Source organism: Apium graveolens, chromosome 10, assembly GCF_009905375.1.
Source record: "Apium graveolens cultivar Ventura chromosome 10, ASM990537v1, whole genome shotgun sequence".
Classification (NCBI taxonomy): domain Eukaryota; kingdom Viridiplantae; phylum Streptophyta; class Magnoliopsida; order Apiales; family Apiaceae; genus Apium; species Apium graveolens.
Window position 1 is genome coordinate 220,439,829 of NC_133656.1, and position 18,879 is coordinate 220,458,707.

The window sequence follows — 18,879 nt, forward strand, 5'->3', positions numbered from 1 at the left end:
AATCATCCTTCTCGCTTCCTCAATCTATGTTTACTCCTGATAATGAAATGGACTAGTTACTATACCTTCTCCAAAAACATAAATTCTTTGGGACTGCTAGTTTATTTAATACTGGTTTATAAAGATGCCTGTCACAGGGACAGATACATAATGTCAAGCAAACAATTCTTCATTTTGCATGCGAGCACTCTGACTAAAACTGGAAGATCGTGCATGTAACTGAAAAATGTGCAAGATTGAGACCTGCAACTCTGCATATCTCTTTACATATGAATTGCCGATACAGTCAAACAACTCAGCAGCTCCTATATTTTCAAATGCAGTCAGTGTACATATGCCTAAAGATTAAAATAATTGAGTTCAAATGAGAACAGAAGCCCCCCCCCCCCCCCAAAAAAAAGAAATATCATGACTACACGGACTTTTTGCAGCATCAGATCAATCTGATCCTTGTTAGCTTTAAAGATGAAATAGTCTCCCTGTGTGGTGCTCCATTCTTCCATTTTATAGCAAACTTCCTTTTCTGGAGAGTAAGAAGATAATTCCATTAGATCAGTGAGACTGTGACTCCAGAAGGATGTTTGTCGCAGTGTTAATGTCATTTCTGGCATGGACAAGTGCTTGTCTGGCCGAGGTCCTATCAAAACCCATTGAAACGAGTGTTGCAATTGAATCCTCTGGCGGCTCTGCCATGGATGATACTGGCGTAGGCTGGTTTACCTGAGACGAACCAAGTTTAATTTTAGTTGTTTCAAGTCGATGAAAATGTAAATGTAGGAAAAATCTCAACTGAAATACAACCACAAAAATTCTACATATTGCCCAAGACAAGGGAAATTTTAACTTGGTTTACCATAATTCTTTAGTTCAATAATTACCCCACTCATTCTAACATCAGTGTCCGATTTTCAAGCGGACACTTGTGGACAATAAACCCCAAAATCTAACCCCCTCGGCTCCTCTCTTCCACCTTGATATAGAGTAACTTTTAATGCAAGAAAGAAAGATATTCATCATGATAAACCACTGCCACCCAGATTGATCTGTGCACCTAAACCCTGGGCAGGTTAAATTTATAATCATAATAACTACTCCTGAAAAATTATTTACCCAATTTATTACAATGATAAGGTAACTTACAAAGAAAAATAAAATCCCTCCGCTAATCCCTTTTGTTTCTATTTGACTGCTTCTACAATTTTTTGCTTTTAATACCCTTTTGTTACACTAACATTTGACGCTGATATACTGAGATTGTAAGTAATGGATGCTACAAATTGATCTGCTAATTGATTATATAGCTGGTATATAATAAACTAATAATTGCAATCCTGAAACAGTGCAAGAAAAACACCTTGAAATGACAGATAAATGGAACGGAATCAAGGTGAAAACATGCAAACAAAAAATATCATGAAAGTCGATAAATAAGCACAATAATGTTTACACTGACATGTCTAAATTACTCGGTAAAATGCAAGTTCATATCTCTCTTTATACCCCTTTCTTTTATATTAATTTCATGCTAGGACTTCTTTATTTTCTTTGTATTATAAACTCATAATATAGTTCCATTAATCCGTAAAGAAGCTGAAAAAACAAAATTTAAATGTAAACTCGCCTCCACTTGGCGACCAGCTGCTGCATATGTAGGTACATTTCCCATAACATTTCTAGTTGGTACTGCAGATGTACTCCCAACTGAAGGTAAAGAGAGCCTTGAAAAGAATGAGGCAATGGACTCTGGAAACTGCAAATTTGAAAAAGGGACACACATCAATGACGGGTTCCAAAACAAAAGTTTTTATCATATGTATCCATATTTGTTGGCAACAATTATTCTATATCAGAAAAGCCATTATATAAGATGGACATGCAATTATGCTTTAGGGAATTCTATAACGAAAACTAGAACTTCAAATTCCAGTATCCATTTTCATTAGTTATTATGCAGTACCCGTGCACTTGTTACAATACCTATCTAACATATTAGTATCAGTTGTTATTATGAAGTACCACGGACTTGTTACAATATCTATTCAATTAATCTGATACAAAAAAAAAGATGAAATTGCCTGTAACCTATGTTTAACTGGACTCTTATTTCAACTTCAGTACTCGTATTGGACAAATGATACTTGGGCATGGGTATAGACACTCTGAACTTCATTTTGGGATTTAAACATGTTTTAAAACGTCGCCGAGTTTGTCATTTGAACGCTTTCAGCCGAGTCCAAGTGGCATAGCCTCGATCACATGATGTTTTATACTCGATACATATGAATAATACCTAAGAGGCTAAGACTCATATCTCCAACATTATTATATAAGTTTTAGTTCATTACACTTATCTTTGAAAAAATTGACAGCTGTAACAAAATATTTAAGAATGTAAATAAAAGTATTCTCAGACTATTAAAATATGTAACATCTAAAAAATTCTACGGATTATGATATCACCTTCAATTTTCGGATGTAAAAAAAATTTAACCGATATAAAGAACCAGCAAGAATGCCACATATTCCCGGTATCATAGATCTCTTCCAGGATGATAAGAGAAGCTGCAAGAGAAAACCTCAAGTAAATATGAATGAGAGAAAAAAAACACAAGAGCGAGCAATTGGGTGTATGGCAATGAAGCAAAAAGATAAAATGGAAAAAAGAATTAGTGCATTTAAGTTTTAAAATATAAATGGAGGAAAAAAGTGATTATTGTGTTAAAGTTTTATCACCTGAAGACCTGCTAAATATATGAAAGTCTTATCAGAGAAGCGGAGGCCAGACACACGAAACCGGGTTGAAATTGGAATGTCGAAGTAAAAGGGTACAAATGCAGAAAATATAAGCCAGTATGGGCCAGATGTGAGCGAATTTAAGGACGGATCTGCAGAGTTAGATAAAGCAGATATGACTTTAAAATATAAAAAGGAACATGTTAATGACAATTAAAGAACTAAGCACATTCATCAGCTCATTGATCGACCGCATACATGGAGGTACAAAAAAGTGTACCATTGGTTAATTTCTAATTCATGTTCCTATCACAATTAAAAGCATGTAACATTATTAGATATCCTAGACATAAGTGGGTATGCTTTGGAAACCACAATCTCTATTGCCAAGTAAGCTGTTTCCACATTTTTTATAAATGAGCTTGTACTTTTATGACCACCAAAATGCAACATATTTTCTAAGATGAAGGACAGTGTTATAGCTCTTCACTTGTCCAGTTTCCTCTCACAATAAAAGAATTGGAACAAAACAGTTCACCAACCAATATCCGCAGAGCACCTCGATATTTTGATAAGATCACACTAGATCTTATTTTCAGTTCTAGTTAGTTATACTTATTCTATATCAAATTTTAATTTCAGTAACAAATCATGTCGTGATTTCGTCAAAAAGGGAGAAGTTTTTTATTCATAAACCTTTGAACTTCCACTCCCTAATCTTTTTTAACCTTACCATGAATTTTAATTGTATACTTAAATTTCTATATCTTCACCTTAACATATATAGCTTTTATAAAAAATATCTAATTCTCAAGTTCGTAACCACAAAATTTTTGCATAGCTTACCTCCAAGTTCCGTTATATTTTTTTTTTTACTTTTTAGAGCATGCTAACATATTAAAGTTCTTATACATTGACAAGTAAAAGGGTTGAGTTGATCTTTCTGTTTATAACAGTCCTTGACACATCCTTCCTGCCACATTCCACGATCGTCTCTAACTGATTAAAGTTTTTTAAATGAGAACGCCCACTCTACCTTCATAAATATTTTAACTTCAAATACTAACAAAATTCTACTTTTATGAATTCTGACCACTTAATTCTTAAAAACCAATCTCTGGATTTCTCTGATCCCAATTTTTTTTTATTCCGATTACAAACTAAAATTAGATATAGTAGTTATGTTATCTAGCTAGAAGGGGGGGGGGTCAGTGAACATTCACTTATACAAACTTATACTCCTACCACATTAAAAATATGTTACTACAAATGTAAAGAGGAAAGTAGTGCAAGTGGATAAATGATATCAACAATAATTAACAAAAGTTCTGAAGTAACATATTCACCACTGTAGAATACCTCTCAGAAGTGCTACTGCAAGGAACTCAAGCAGTAAAGACACACTCAAAGAGAAAAAGATAAACACCTGCAAAATATGAAGACAGTATTAAAAACCTGAACCAAATTCATCCAGATGTTAAAAAAGTTGCCAAGATCAACGAATCTTTTTTAATTAACTTGGGAAAGCAACAGCCAATAATGCAGAAGAGAAATGTCACTCAGTCATACATCACGAACAGGTAATGTTATTATAATTTAAGAGTGGTAATACTACTAATTACTATTACTTACTCATTGAGTAAAAAGTACACAAACCAAGTACTCAAGTGAACCCAAAAATGAAAAATCCAACTAGTCACTTCATATCATCCATAAAAAGATGCAATTGTAAGTAGGCCCATATTTGAAATGACATGGCTTTAAACTCTGAGAAATCGATGAGTTTCTAAAGGGCTGATAATGAGGAAAATAGAAGGTACAGTAATTAGACATCTTTAAAAATGTTGAACAAGTAGCATTTTTGATACATTAATGAAGTTCATTCATTTAGCTAAAAAGATAAATCCCAGAGTTGCATCTGCATATATGAAATTGAGAGTGAAACACTACAATTTACAATATTTGGATTCCTTAAAAATTATAAAAGAGGAGAAATCTATAGAATGAATAAAATATCTGACAACCCTTTTATTTAGATCCATTATTGTGATCTCTCCACTCAACCAATCCACCGCCTGCTTGTATATTTGTTTGGAGAAATAAAATATAGAAATGTAATAAATTGATGATTAGATGAAGGCTTTGAGCCCAGTGGAATGCTTTCTGCTCAGATGTATTATATATATTGAGGCTAATTGAAAACAATAGAAATTAGTATATCATCTCCTGTTCCCAAATAGTAAGAAGAAAGATTATATATCAAACACTCAAACATGGTGAAATAGAAAAATACTTACAGCGTGTTTGTTCGAACTTATCTGCCTCTCAAACACCCGAAAGTAGTACAATAGATATGCTCCAAACATCAACTCCGGTGTGGATGAGAAGGCGAAAACCGAAATAATTAGCTTCCAAAGTTTAAGCTTCTTGAAAATATCCTGTAATTTTTGGAAACATGTCGTCAAAACTTACATGCAGTGTAATATTGAGTAGTAGGCAATATAAAACTTCACTAGTAAAGTCTATATCAGGAAACATTCTAGTAGTCTTCCTATTTTGCAATATCCTAAATTCCTTTGACTTCTACACATTGAAGGACACGTTCTATCGCTAACCTTTAATTCCTATGGAATCGTAAAAAGAATACTCTCAACATACTGATCTGATTGAGGGATTCCATTCAAGATTTCACTATGTACCGTGTTTAAAACCCGCGAAGCATTTCACAATTCGACCTAGTTCCAATGTGGTCGGACAGCATGTTCATAACCTATACATGTTAATCAAAGACAATAATTTTATACTGCATACTTCATAATGCATACCGCATACTGCATACCCTGCATACCGCATACCGCAAACGGCATACTGCATACTTCTTCATTATTAAAAATTTTGATAGGTAATTATATATATATGTATATATATATCCTTCAATACACATTGCATGAATAATAACAAACCTAAAAACCAGTTTCAAAATAAATAAAAGATAATTATATGTTTTCTCAAATGGCCTAAAGCCACTATTGAAATTTTTTGAGGTTAAAAGCTGAAATTTGGTCTCCTTACAGTTTGGAGACTTTTTCTGTATTTGTGTGTCAGTATTAGGTTGGAAAGAAAATTGCAGATCTATAGTATTTCTAATTTCTCATCCTTGCCCTTTGGAGTATGTTGACTGAGAGAAATTTCAACGATTAGCAACTTCCACCTGAGATTCTAAAAGTGGTAGAATTTATAACTTTGAAAGAGTGATTTGTTGGATACAATTCATATTTCTACACAATAGTGTAGGTCTGCTCCATCTTAGAGTATTTCTTATATGACCTTTATGTGTTTTCTTTTCTATTTAACAATACACTCCATCTACGTGTTTGTTACACTACAAGAATAATGTTTTGTTGATGTGGGTGGGCGTGGATACAATTCCTCTTTTTGTACACTACAGTTCAAGTCTGCTCTATCATAGAGCATTTCTTGTATGCCCCTTGTGTATTTTCTTTTCTACTGAACAATACACTCCATCTATGTGTCAGTTACACTTACAATATGAGAATAATGTTGTGTTGCCCTGTGGATGTGGGTGGACATGCATGCCTGTGATGGGGGGAGAGAGATATGAAGTGAGAGGGAGGGGGATATATATATATATATATATATATAGAGAGAGAGAGAGAGAGAGAGAGAGAGACGGAGGGGGGCGAGAGGGAGAGAGAAATAGAGGGAGAGGGGGAAGGGGGGATTGGAAGGGGGATGGAGAAGTTGAGGCTTATGTTGTAATCTGCTTAAGTGCGTATTATTGAAATGTAAACAAAATTGTCCGAGTGTTATACTTGTAGTATTGGGGTCATGAATCGATATTTTTCTTACAGTTGTGGATCGTTTGGGCTGGACATAGTAAATGCAGTGTTATTTAACGCGAGATGCGCACTGAAGCGCAAAGGCTTCCTGGAGCATAAGCGCAACGCGCAACGCGAGAAGCGCGCTTTTTGAAAAAAAAATGCAATAGTTTGAAAAAAATGTATAACAATAAATTTAACATGTAATCAACAAATTAGATTGTCATAAAATGTTAATAATAACCAGAATCAAATTTAAGGCCAAAATAAGTCTTTGTAACAAAATAATATAGAGGATCAACTAAATTAATTACCATATTTACCCCTAATCAAGATTATTGGGCCTCGCCACATTGTATCACCACAATACAAACTTACATGACATTTCAACGTCAAATGAACTTGTCAAAATTTACCTAACACATATATTTGAATCATTTAAAGTGTAAACATTGTAGCCACCATTCTTCTTGATGTGTGCAAGACTATCAGCATGAATGAAGTGGTTAAACAGTACATAGGAATCATACGTTTTAATGCGGAGAATATTTTTAATTTAGAAATGTGAGCGACAAATGATAAGCACTAGGGTTGTGAAGCCAATAGATACAAATGATTGAAGATCATAATAACGAATAAACGGAGATTAAATATTAAATCACAGAGCACCACCTAGTGTACTCAAAACCCTAGAAATCACACATTTCCTTAATTTCGACATCCAATTTATTAATCGAAACACATAAACATATACTTACGAGATTTAACAGAGGTGCAAAACTAAACAAGTCCTATATGTACAAAAAAAATAACAATAAAAGATCATATTGAAATGTAATAATTACACAAGTAAAGTGAATGAGATTAGTTAAGAGGGGGGGGGGGATTAGTACCTGATATGAGATATCTAGGTTGTTAGAACGACCTTGGATCCCAAAAACAATTGTAAAGATCACACAGCTTATTACGAATGCTCTTGTGATCGGAGCATTATCTGCAAGTAAAACATATACACACAAATCAATCAGATATACATACAAATTAGTGGCGTAGAGAAACAGATAGATAGATACACACTGAAACCAGATGGGCCGCCGTTCATCTTCAAAGTGAACCAACGACCTCTCTCTCTCTCTCTCGATTATAAGTCTAATTTTATATACGTATCGTATGTGCTATTGTTGTTGTACTACTCTCTTCGTCTCCAAGTCTCTCTTGTTTATCTTTTGTTTTGTTGAGTTAAACCAACCCCCACTTCACATCACATTTTGACCCCTTTCTGAAAAAATATAACATTTTGGTTGAATTTGTTTCAAGAAAAATAAATACAATTTCATTGGAGCACGGTTGGATAGGTCAAGTGGTAAAGGGCTTATCCTTTGTTGTCCCAGATCCTGAGTTCGATCTGGCTCACCCCGAGAATTGTTGAGAACAGATACTCATTTGTAAGGCTATAAGCCAAAATTAGTCAAAAAAAATAATACAATTTCATTGAATTTGTATTTAGATACAATAATTATTTAATAAGTTTAAAATTTGTGAATTAATCAGTTGTGTGTGAAGCAATTATATTATATCCTAGTGTAAGGTACTTAAAATGATAAGGTTAAATGGTTTGGTTCCATCCACTTCACAAGCAACTCAATCTAATTATTTATAATATGAAAATATTTTAGATAATAATCTTACACAAATATTAAAAACCTTTACAACCAAATAAACAAATACATAAATAAGAAAACCTAAAAAATGTAAAAATAAATTACATTAATTAATTAATATATCAGATATTACAACAAATAAACATTTAATTAAAAATTAAAAAAAAACAAAAAAAAATAAAATTAAAAAATTATATTAGGTGTGAAAACATTATAGAAAATTTTTATATAATTTACGTACATACGCGTGATAGAAATTAAAAATAAATAAAAAATTTAATATATAAAACATATTACACGACGACATGTTGAAATATATATCATATTGAATGTTGACATGAAATTTTTATAATTATGACTTTAGAACACCGTATGTTCTTAATATTTATATTAAAATATTAATCACAAATCAACATATCTAACAAAATCATACAAAAAGTATATTATTTTTTTAAAAAAATCCCAATAACGAATTTTAGAGATATGCTCCACTCTTCGTGACCAAACATAGAACTAGCTACCTGCGCTAAAGTGTGAGCTGTGAGCTGCCATATTCGCTGATCTTCTAATAAAATAAACACAATAGAACCTCAAATTCTTTAAAAGCTCCAAACAATCTGCTATCACAGCACCAAAATAGGAATCATCACTGGTTTTAGAACGAACGGCCTCAACGACAATAAGGCTATCAAGTTCCATATACACTCTCTGCACTCCCAGCTTCTTCAACCACGACAAAACTTCACGAAAAGCTAAAGCTTCTGCAACTCGAGCATCCAAAGCACCCAAAAAGCGACTCCCACGTTCTGCTACAAAGGAACCAGCGTCGTCCCTTAAAATGCAGCCATAAGAACTCTTGTTATCTTGATCAAAGAAAGTTGCATCCACATTACAGACTTGCCATCCTGAAGGATGAGGTTTCCAAACCATCATGCCTTCACGATCATAACAAGCACTCTGACGGTTTTGAGTAGTCTGCGCTTGCTGCCACTGAAAGAGAGAGGAACTTGCCACATTCGTAACCTGAGAACAATTCTTAAAACGATTGTTCCACACTACTGAATTTCTGTGGTTCCATATACTCCACATAAGTGAGCACATCATTTCCAGGTCCTTAGAAACTAGACCACCATCAAAAAGATCAACCAGTAAATGCCGAACAGTTTGAGTTAAGCAAAGACCAGACATAAGCGAAGTAAAGTTCCAGCACCTAGTAGCAAAAGGACAGAACAAAAGAATATGATCCATAGATTCCAAAGACTGTTTACAGACCAGGCAGAGATGATTAATATACACAAATCTTCTTCTTAGGTTCTCCATAGTGGGAAGACAATTATGAACTACTCGCCAGATAAATTTTTTGATTTTCGGAGGAATGGATAAATTCCAGAGTTTCAACCATTTAAATGAAAAAAAGGCTTCTAGACTCTGAGAAACACCTTGAGTAAGGACTTTATACCCACTCTTAACCGTGTAATGGCCTTTATTATCTTCCAACCAAATCCATTTATCTTCACGAGTCGTATTTGACAGTGGAATCTTTAAGATCTTCTCTACATCCTCCTGAGAAAAAATATCTCTGAGAACATCATAGTCCCACGCATTTTCCTCCATAGACATAAGGTTACAAACTCTTGCATTTTCCAAGCTAGGTACCATGTCAGTTTGAATCTTTGTACATCCCTGCACTGGAAGCCAAGGATCTTTCCAGATAATAATAGACGTACCATCACCCACTTTAAGAATACTACCAGAAGTAATGAGATCCCTAGCAGCCAGAATACTACGCCAAACATAACTCGGGTTATTACCCAAGCCTGCATTAAGAACTGAACAAGCAGAAAAATACCTTGCTTTGAGCATTCTAGCAACAAAAGAGTTAGGAACAGTGAGAAGTCTCCAAATCTGTTTTCCAAGCAAAGCAATATTGAACTCCTTTATTCGTTTAAAACCCATGCCACCAAATTTCTTAGGAGAACACATTTTATCCCAAGCTAGCCACCTGATTCCACTACTTTTTTCCATATTCGAGAGCCACCAGAATTTATTCATCAACATCTCGATTTCTTCACAAAGTGAAATAGGTAAAAGGAAAATACTAGACACACATGAAGGAATTGCTTGAATGACAGATTTAATCAGAATTTCTTTACCAGCACGGGAGATGGTTTTGCCTTTCCAACTCTGTAAACGATTCCAGATCTTTTCTTTAATGTAACTGAACACTGCACGTTTGTTGCCTGCTACTGTCTTTGATAATCCCAGGTAAGAATCATCATTGCGTATAGGCACCTGAAGCAACAGACTGATAGCTTCCTGCTAATCATCAACTGTATTACGACTGAAATTTATACTGGACTTTTGAAAATTTTTTTGCTGTCCCGTAGCTCTCTCATACCTTTTGAGACAGTGCTTAATACAATCAGCTTCATCAACTATTGCCCTAAAGAAAAGATAACAGTCGTCAGCAAAGAAAGGATGTGAAACAATAGGAGCGGAGTTTGCTATTTTGCAGCCATGAAGTGCTCCAATAGATTGATTCCTCTGAAGTAACGAGATAGACCCTCAGCACACAACAAGAAAAGGTAAGATGATATAGGGTCACCTTGTCGTAAACCACGACTTGGAATTATAGGCCCAACTTCATGTCCTGAGACAAGAAAGTTATACCTAACAGTGGACATGCACAATTGAATCCAATCTACCCACTTACTCTGGAACCCCATTTTCAGCATTATATTTACAATAAATTTCCACTCAACACGATCATAAGCTTTGCTCATATCGATTTTCAAATCAGAATAGCCCATCTTACCTCGAGTCTTTCTCTTCATACAGTGGTTCACCTCATACGCATCTATGATATTGTCAGTTATAAGTCTTCCAGGGATGAAAGTACTTTGCATCTCATATATAACATTTGCTAGAACCCCTTTCATTCTATTAGCTAGCATCTTAGTTACGATCTTCATCATAACATTACACAAAGAAATCGGCCACACCTCATTCATTATTTCCGGATTGTTCTTCTTAGGAATAAGAACAACTAGGGTATCATTAAGACCAACAAGAATAACATTTGAAGATAATATGTTTAAACAGGCTGTAGAAACATCGTTAACTATTATGTCCCAGAATCTGGACCTGGGCTTTTATCCGGGTGCATAGAGAAAATAGCACTCTTTACCTCCTCTGTTGAGAAATCAGCCGTACGAGTTTCATTTTGAGTATCAGTAATGTGAGGGCCAATAAGGTCTAACACTTCATCGCATTCTACATCACTTTACTGAAAAAAGTTTATCATAGTATTTCCCAACCACATCACCTAGACCATGATCCCAGTCGTGCCAATTACCATCATCATCTTTCAGCTTTACAATCTGATTTTTCTTTTTTCTGGCAGAAGCATACACATGAAAGTACCTTGTGTTATTATCAGTCGCCTTCAACCAATGTTGCTTCGCTCTCTTTCGCCAAAAATCCTCCTGTTGTTTCAAAAGTTTTGAGTAGTTTGACAGAGCTTCCTTATAGCATTGTTGAGAGAACGCGTCATTAAATCCCCTGAACCTCTCCATCATTTCTCGATAACTATACAGATTTTCTTTAAACTTCTTTGACAATTTATCTCCCCAAGCTTTCAATTCACGAGCACAGTAGTCAATTCTTTTCTCAATACCCATGTCTCTAGTTTTGGCCCAACATTCCCCTATAATTTCACTACATCTTTTTTCTCTCAACCACGAGTTTTCAAAGCGAAAACGAGCCCTACCAGTAACAGGCTTCCATATTTGAATTTAAAAGAAAACAGCTGAGTGATCAGACGAAGGTGCCACTAGATTTTGAGCCTTGTGAGTTGGAAATCGACTTCTCCAATCATCATTAACAAAAACTTTGTCTAACAACTCTCCTGCCCCTCTTTTAGTACCTTTACTTCTTTCCCACGTGAAGGGATATCCCTCCAGAGGTAAATCTGAAAGTCCATAATCAAAAATAGCCTCTTTGAAGCCACTAATCAGCCAAGGAGGTTGTCTGATTCTACCTTTCTTCTCCGAGTCTCTTAAAATATCATTAAAATCTCCCAGAATCACTCATGGCAGAGATCATTGACTAGCTAAACGTCTCAGTAAATTCCAAGACTCACGTCGCCTCGAACGCTCAGGAAACCCATAAAAGCAAGTGAGTCTCCACAGATCCATGTTTTCTCTATGAACCTCAGCATCAATAAAATTATGTGAAGATGCTGTAATTGTTAAAGCACCCTCATGTTTCCAGAAAAGAGCCAAGCCGCCCCCATGTCCAGGACCTGCAACTGTATACAAACCTTCATAACGTAATTTTGCTCGAACACTTTCCATCCTCTCATCACTACACATCGTCTCCATTAAAATTATGAACATAGGCTTCTTCATTTGGACTAGGTCCAGTAGAACTTGAACTGTTAGAGGATTGCCCAAGCCTCTACAGTTCCAGAATAACAAACTCATTGTGGCGGGCAGGCCTGCAAAACAGGTCCCGCCAATGCCAAGTTTTTTTGGTTGTTTTGAATATTTGATTATGTCATGACAATATCCCTTCTATTAAGCTGATTTTGAATTAATTCCCCCTTATTATCTCCAACTGAATCCGCACGAGTTCTTTTTTGTTTGGAAACAACTAATCCCTTATTTACAGGGATATTAACTTCTACATTGAAATTTTCCTTATCCATCAGCTCCTGATTTGTAGCTAGGATATTCTGTGATCGCAACAACATGCACCTTTCTCGCTGATCCACCCGAGAGACCTGGGAAGTTGTTACCACCACACCCTTATCCTCTTTCTCCACCGGAAAAGCACCATAGCCGCCCGAGCTATACATGTTAACAGAACCTCCACTCGCATCCCTGAGCCATTGGTTATCCTTATAAGTATTTTATTTCCTGATCGGGGCTCTTAAAGAACTATCATATTTCCTTGTCTCTCCAGCCTGAGGATTATCAAAAAGATCTTCACAGAATTTTTTCGAATGTCCTATTATGCCACAATAAAAACAAAAGGATGGTAATCTCTCATATTTAAAATGAATCCATAGCCAATCTCCACCCCCTGCTTTATTAATCTTCATGTGACTCCTCAACGGACGTCTATTATCTATGGCCACTTTAATCCTGAGATAATTTTTACTAAGGCCTTGAAAATTCTTTGAGTCCACTTCAATGAATTTACCAACATAGTTTCCTATAGATTTCAATATGAACTCTGAATTAAAATCGATGGGTAGATCATAAATCTGCATCCACATGAAAACATTTGTTAAGTGCACGTCCTTTAGTTGCTCATTCATATCCAATCTCTTCAAAAGTAACACTTGCTGATTAAATGTCCATGACCCGTCATCCAGGACACGCTTAACATCCAACTCATGAAAGAACTTAAAGATGAAGAGGTTTGGGTAGCTTGTTTCCTCCATAAAAACTCCTTTAACTGGTCTCCAGATCGATGATAAAGTTTCCTGCAACGCACCGAAGTTTACCTTCCTGTTTGTCAAGAAAGAACCAAACAAACAGAAATCATAATTCTTATTATGTTCGCCTGCTGGGAGATCCTCCAGTATAAGACCTTCATGGTCATCATCATCCGATATCTTCAGTCTTTCATATCCTTCAATGACATCTTGGTTCCTTGACGTACCTGTCATGGCTGATCAGAAATACAACCAAAATAAAGGGATCTAAAGATTAAAATTTATTGAAAATGGAAAACGGGGATATAGAACTTAAGATAAACTCATCACAATCACAAGATGGGTCAGAGAGAAAACACGTCAATAGACGAGACTTTCATTCACTACTTAGATTTATAAAGCCGTTAATTTGTGAACCATATGAGTTGGAAACAGAAAAAGTATATTATTTAAATATATTAAAATTATTATTTTCTTAAAAGTCAATATTGAAATAGTTCAGTTGTAAATAAGTTTAAAAATAGTTTCTTTAGAAAAATTAAAGAATTGTCATGTGTAGTATAAAATTATATTGACTAAAAAGAATAAAATTTTAATATCTGTTAATTTCAAAGTATACTATATTTATTTTATTTATTCTATTATACAATTATAATAGTTAATAAATTGTATAACAAACACAATAAATAAGTAATTAAGAAATTGAACTATTAATATATATTCTTAGATGATATAAAATAATAAAAAAATTATTATATTATATATATGTATGTGTAATACAAGTAACAATAATCTTGATAAAAATAAATATAAATAACAATTAAGAAATTATTTGTTAATCGGGTTAAAATAATAACATTTTTTACAAAAAATTGAAATGTGCAAGTTTGATTTAAAATATTGTTGAAAAATAATTTTTTTATCTTATAATATAAAAAACACATTTAGATTATATTTAGATATAAATATGACATGTATATTGTTTCTTTTAAAAAATTATACATCATTAATCCCATAAAACATAAAAACGAGAAATAAATATAATAATGATAATAATAATAATAATAATTAAAATAATAATAAAACTATTATAATTTTAAATTGAATTTAAATCTAATAAAATACGTTATATATTATATTTATTTGATTTATTCTAATATTCTATTTAATACTTAATAACTTGTATAATAAACACAACATATAATTAATTAAAAATTTAACTATTATTACATATTATAAAATGATATAAACCCATATTAAAACCATTATATTTATATAATACAAGTAACAATTATCTTAATAAAAATAAATCTAAGTAAGAATTAACGAATTATTTGTTAATCGGGTTAAAGTCGATCATTATTTAATAAAATATTTGGAATGTGTGAGTTTTTTATAAAAAATCATTCTAATTTCTATCATATAAAATAAGAAAAACATTGAAATTATAGTTAAGTATATATATTACATGCGTTTTGTTTCATTTTGTAAAAGGGGTAAGTTATTTGGAGTACACGAATTTTCTAAAACATAAAAATTAAGAAGAAATATAATAATAACATAAAAAACTATTATAATTCAAAATTGAAAAACCAATTAATAAAATATATTTAAAAGTACTATCACAAAAAAATGTAAAGTATTTTATTTTTCAAAATCATTGCTAAAATAAAAAACTATGAAATACTAGGATGCCCCCGCTACGCATGGTAGATGTAGAATTTCGCTTTAGAAATAACGATACATTGCAAGTATTGGATTTTTTGCAATAATATAATATGGAAGCTGACGATTTACATAAATAAAGGTTTGTGTATAATAATACAATAATTTAAAGATTTGTCTTATAGATTTGACTCCAGAATAGTACAATAATTTTATTATTTGGCTTTTGATGTTTGTCTTCAAATAATAATTTTTTATAACAGGATAAATTTTTTATTATAATTTGTGGTTATTTTTTTATATAAATTGTGTTTATCAATATAGCAGTGAAATAAATTTCTTGTCTAGAAGTAATTGTGAAAAGTGATACTTGTCACTTTATAGTTGGTTTATAAAGTTTGACTTGTGGAAGTGGGTGAAAGTTATTAGGTTTGTAACATTAAAAACCGTGTAACTCCATTAACTTTTTTTATTATATCAGTTTTCCTCCTTTTACGCAGATTAAGTGGTTCTTTAGTTTGTCAAATACCCCCATCCCTTTCTTACTTACAGCCGTTACTACTGAAGATCGGTAAGTTTACATGTCTTCTTCTTCCAAAAGCATATATTTTTAAACAGCTATGATGCCCCGATTCTTATGAATGTCAATTCCTTACATCTTTTATTTAATTGACTTGACTTTAGGGTATTTATCTTACTCCTTTGTTTCAATTAGGGAAGTAATTGAAATGATGGATTTGACCCCTAAATTTTCGCGTCGTGTCCGATTATCCGAATGCTCATCAAATGAAATTGTAAGTATACTATTTTGTATGTTGTTGAATAATTTTGTTGTAATTTTTTATCTCAGATTTTTCATAAATTTTGAATGTCAGCGTGTCCCTCATGCATTTTGTTTGAAATATAGTGGTCGTATTCCGACAACTCTTAAGATTGTTGTTCGTAATGGATATGAAATATGGGTTGATTTTGACAAAGTAAATGAGAAGTTTAAGGGGTTTCGTGAATTTTACCACGACTTCGATATAATTTCGGGTAACACTTTGTTGTTCGAATATGTGGATAATTTTGACATGAAAGTTGTCATAGTTGACATGTATGGCTCTGAGATCCGGTACCCACATAGAGTGCATGAACTGCAGAAGCAACTCCCAAATCTAGGTATGTCATGTATGTAGTTTAAATGTTGTTATTCATTTTTGTTTGAACTAATTGTTTTGTCATTATTCATAGTTTCTATTTATGATGGTGGTTGGTCCTTTGTGAGGAATCTTGGATGGGGTGGTCCAGTCATTGATTCGGTTGTAAGTAACTATTCTGTGTCAATTAGTTGTAATTTATTCTATAGCAGAAGTGAAATAAGTAACATAAAACATATTTATTTTGTCAGTATGTACCGACTGAGTTTGATGATCATGTTGGTGCGGTTATTCCTAGAAGAATTGATGTTGTTGTTAGCAGTGGTTATGAGATTGTTGGGGAATACCGTCGAAGTGAAAATAGCTTAAGTCATTTGAGTGGTTTGAAGAGTCTATGCAATATGTTACGTGTTGTTGATTTGAATGGCTTCCACATGTTAGTTTTTACTTTCGATGGTTGGCGTAAATTTACAGTAACTGCAATTGACACTTCACATATCGAAAGTCCTTTGTCTCCAGTTAACGATGCGCCTGGTAATAACTTAACTGTTTATTTCCCTGAATTGTACTATTGCTTTAGTCGGCTGATTAAGTAAATCATTTGGTAGTTTATTTTACTTTGATTTTGACATTTCAGTTGCTATATTACCTGATTTAAGTGGAGCCCCTGCTTTTCATTTTGTTGTTCAGCCATTTCAGCTTTTATACCATGAACATGGTATGGTAAGTTATATACATCCAGTGAATAGGTTTATATAGGATATTGATTTGTATCTTCGACTGTTGAATGTATAATTGAATATACCTTGTTTTTATATTTGTTTCAGGATATCCCAGTAGAATTTAAAAAACTTTGCATGTGCTGGATGAAGACTGATTTTATAAATGTGTATGTGGGCACTCGTGTTTGGGCGCTTGAAATCCGTCGGAGAAGCGACCGGAAGAGAACTACAATTAATAACGGATGGCGCATCTTTAGGGAAGATTTGCAACTTGAGGTTGGTGATACATGTATCTTCAATTGGCGAGATGCAAGTATTTGCAATTTCAATGTAGTAGTTTTGAAGAATGCGTCCAATAATGAGTCCTAAGTAATTCCTTAAGTAAGGAAATTATGTAACTTTAGTTGTTGATTAGACCCTATTATTGCCTTGTTTTGATGGTTTATCTTAAACAATTTGAATTATGTTCAACTTATGGAAGTTCGTTTTGTGTTTAATGTTTTATTCCATTAATCGTAAGGAATCAAGTTTATCCGAATATTAAAACTCTGGTCATATAACACTTTGTTTATTAATTCTTTCTTCTCTTATAATTTTTTTGTAGTGAACAAAAAGTACATTGCACATCCATAGTGCCGATTGGCCATGATGAGTAACCTGTTTATAGGCCAACAAATTTAAATTTTCAAAACACGTAATGAAATTGCAATATGATACTAAAACGGACACATATAATCCATGCTTTGAATAATCTTTAACCACAAAAGTAAACATGCACCTCAACTTTGGCAGATTTAATAAAAATTATAGTCATAAACTTAAAGCTAAAACAGGGGAGATCATATAAGCACTGCCTGAAGGGGATTCAAAAATTTGAATCTGATGGAGAGTAAAGAGGAATGAGAGAAACCCCATTATCAAGAAGTTGTTGCAGGAGGAGAAACAGGGGACTGTTAGGTCACACTTTGAGGTATGTGTGAATTTAGAGTGATTTTGTATGTATAGTGTCCACTGTTAACCCTTCCAATACTTTTCCTTTACACAATTTTTGCTTTTTTCCTTTTGAAAGTTTGAATTTGCTTCACCCGTAAAAGTGTATAATTTAATGTCTTATGGACCATGAAAAATTGAAGACACTAACAGATTCTGATAATTTAAATATCATATTTTTGCCATGTATATCTCCTAACATTTTTTGTAATAGGATACTCTGATATGCTCAAATTTGAATAGATTACATTTGAGCAATTAAAAAGATATTATCTTCTTCTCTTTTTGTAAATTGAAGTTTTAAAAATTGAAGAAATAATCCTACATCAGCGCAACAACACTAATATCAATTTTTTGGCCCTTTTTCCTTATTTAACTCAGAAACTTTATTTTGAATATAGACCGCGGTTTAAGTCTGTAGTTTAAAATACAGTACTGAGAATACTTTTTTACATGGTTAATCTATTTGGAAATGTGTTTGGTTGTTCGGCAAGCAAAACACAGGCTACGTTTGCAACCAATACTAGTAGTTGTACATATAATTGTGGTGCCGTAATTATTTTTCCAATGCTTCCTATATACTCTCATTATTTTCATGTACGTATAATTATATAACATAAGCCTCAATTTATTTTAAATAATATTTTGTAGTTCGAAGCAGTTGTCTTACTTCTCTGTCATACTTTC

The 18,879-nt window shown here is 33.2% G+C and overlaps 2 protein-coding genes across 2 annotated transcripts; both read right to left on the reverse strand.

Annotated features, from left to right (window-relative positions):
* Positions 1-194: 194 nt before the first annotated feature.
* LOC141692696 (rhomboid-like protein 20) lies at positions 195-7,834 on the reverse strand. Its single transcript, XM_074497611.1, has 8 exons — positions 7,650-7,834; positions 7,466-7,566; positions 5,031-5,171; positions 4,093-4,159; positions 2,734-2,885; positions 2,461-2,562; positions 1,622-1,750; positions 195-720 (listed from the first exon to the last, which is right to left on the reverse strand). The coding sequence occupies exons 1-8, from the start codon at positions 7,672-7,674 to the stop codon at positions 553-555; spliced, it is 885 nt and encodes a 294-aa protein (XP_074353712.1). The 5' UTR covers positions 7,675-7,834; the 3' UTR covers positions 195-552.
* Positions 7,835-13,145: 5,311 nt separating this feature from the next.
* LOC141691854 (uncharacterized protein At4g02000-like) lies at positions 13,146-13,910 on the reverse strand. The gene has a single exon (XM_074496606.1). It carries the CDS (start codon positions 13,908-13,910, stop codon positions 13,146-13,148), a length of 765 nt encoding a protein of 254 aa, XP_074352707.1.
* Positions 13,911-18,879: the final 4,969 nt, after the last annotated feature.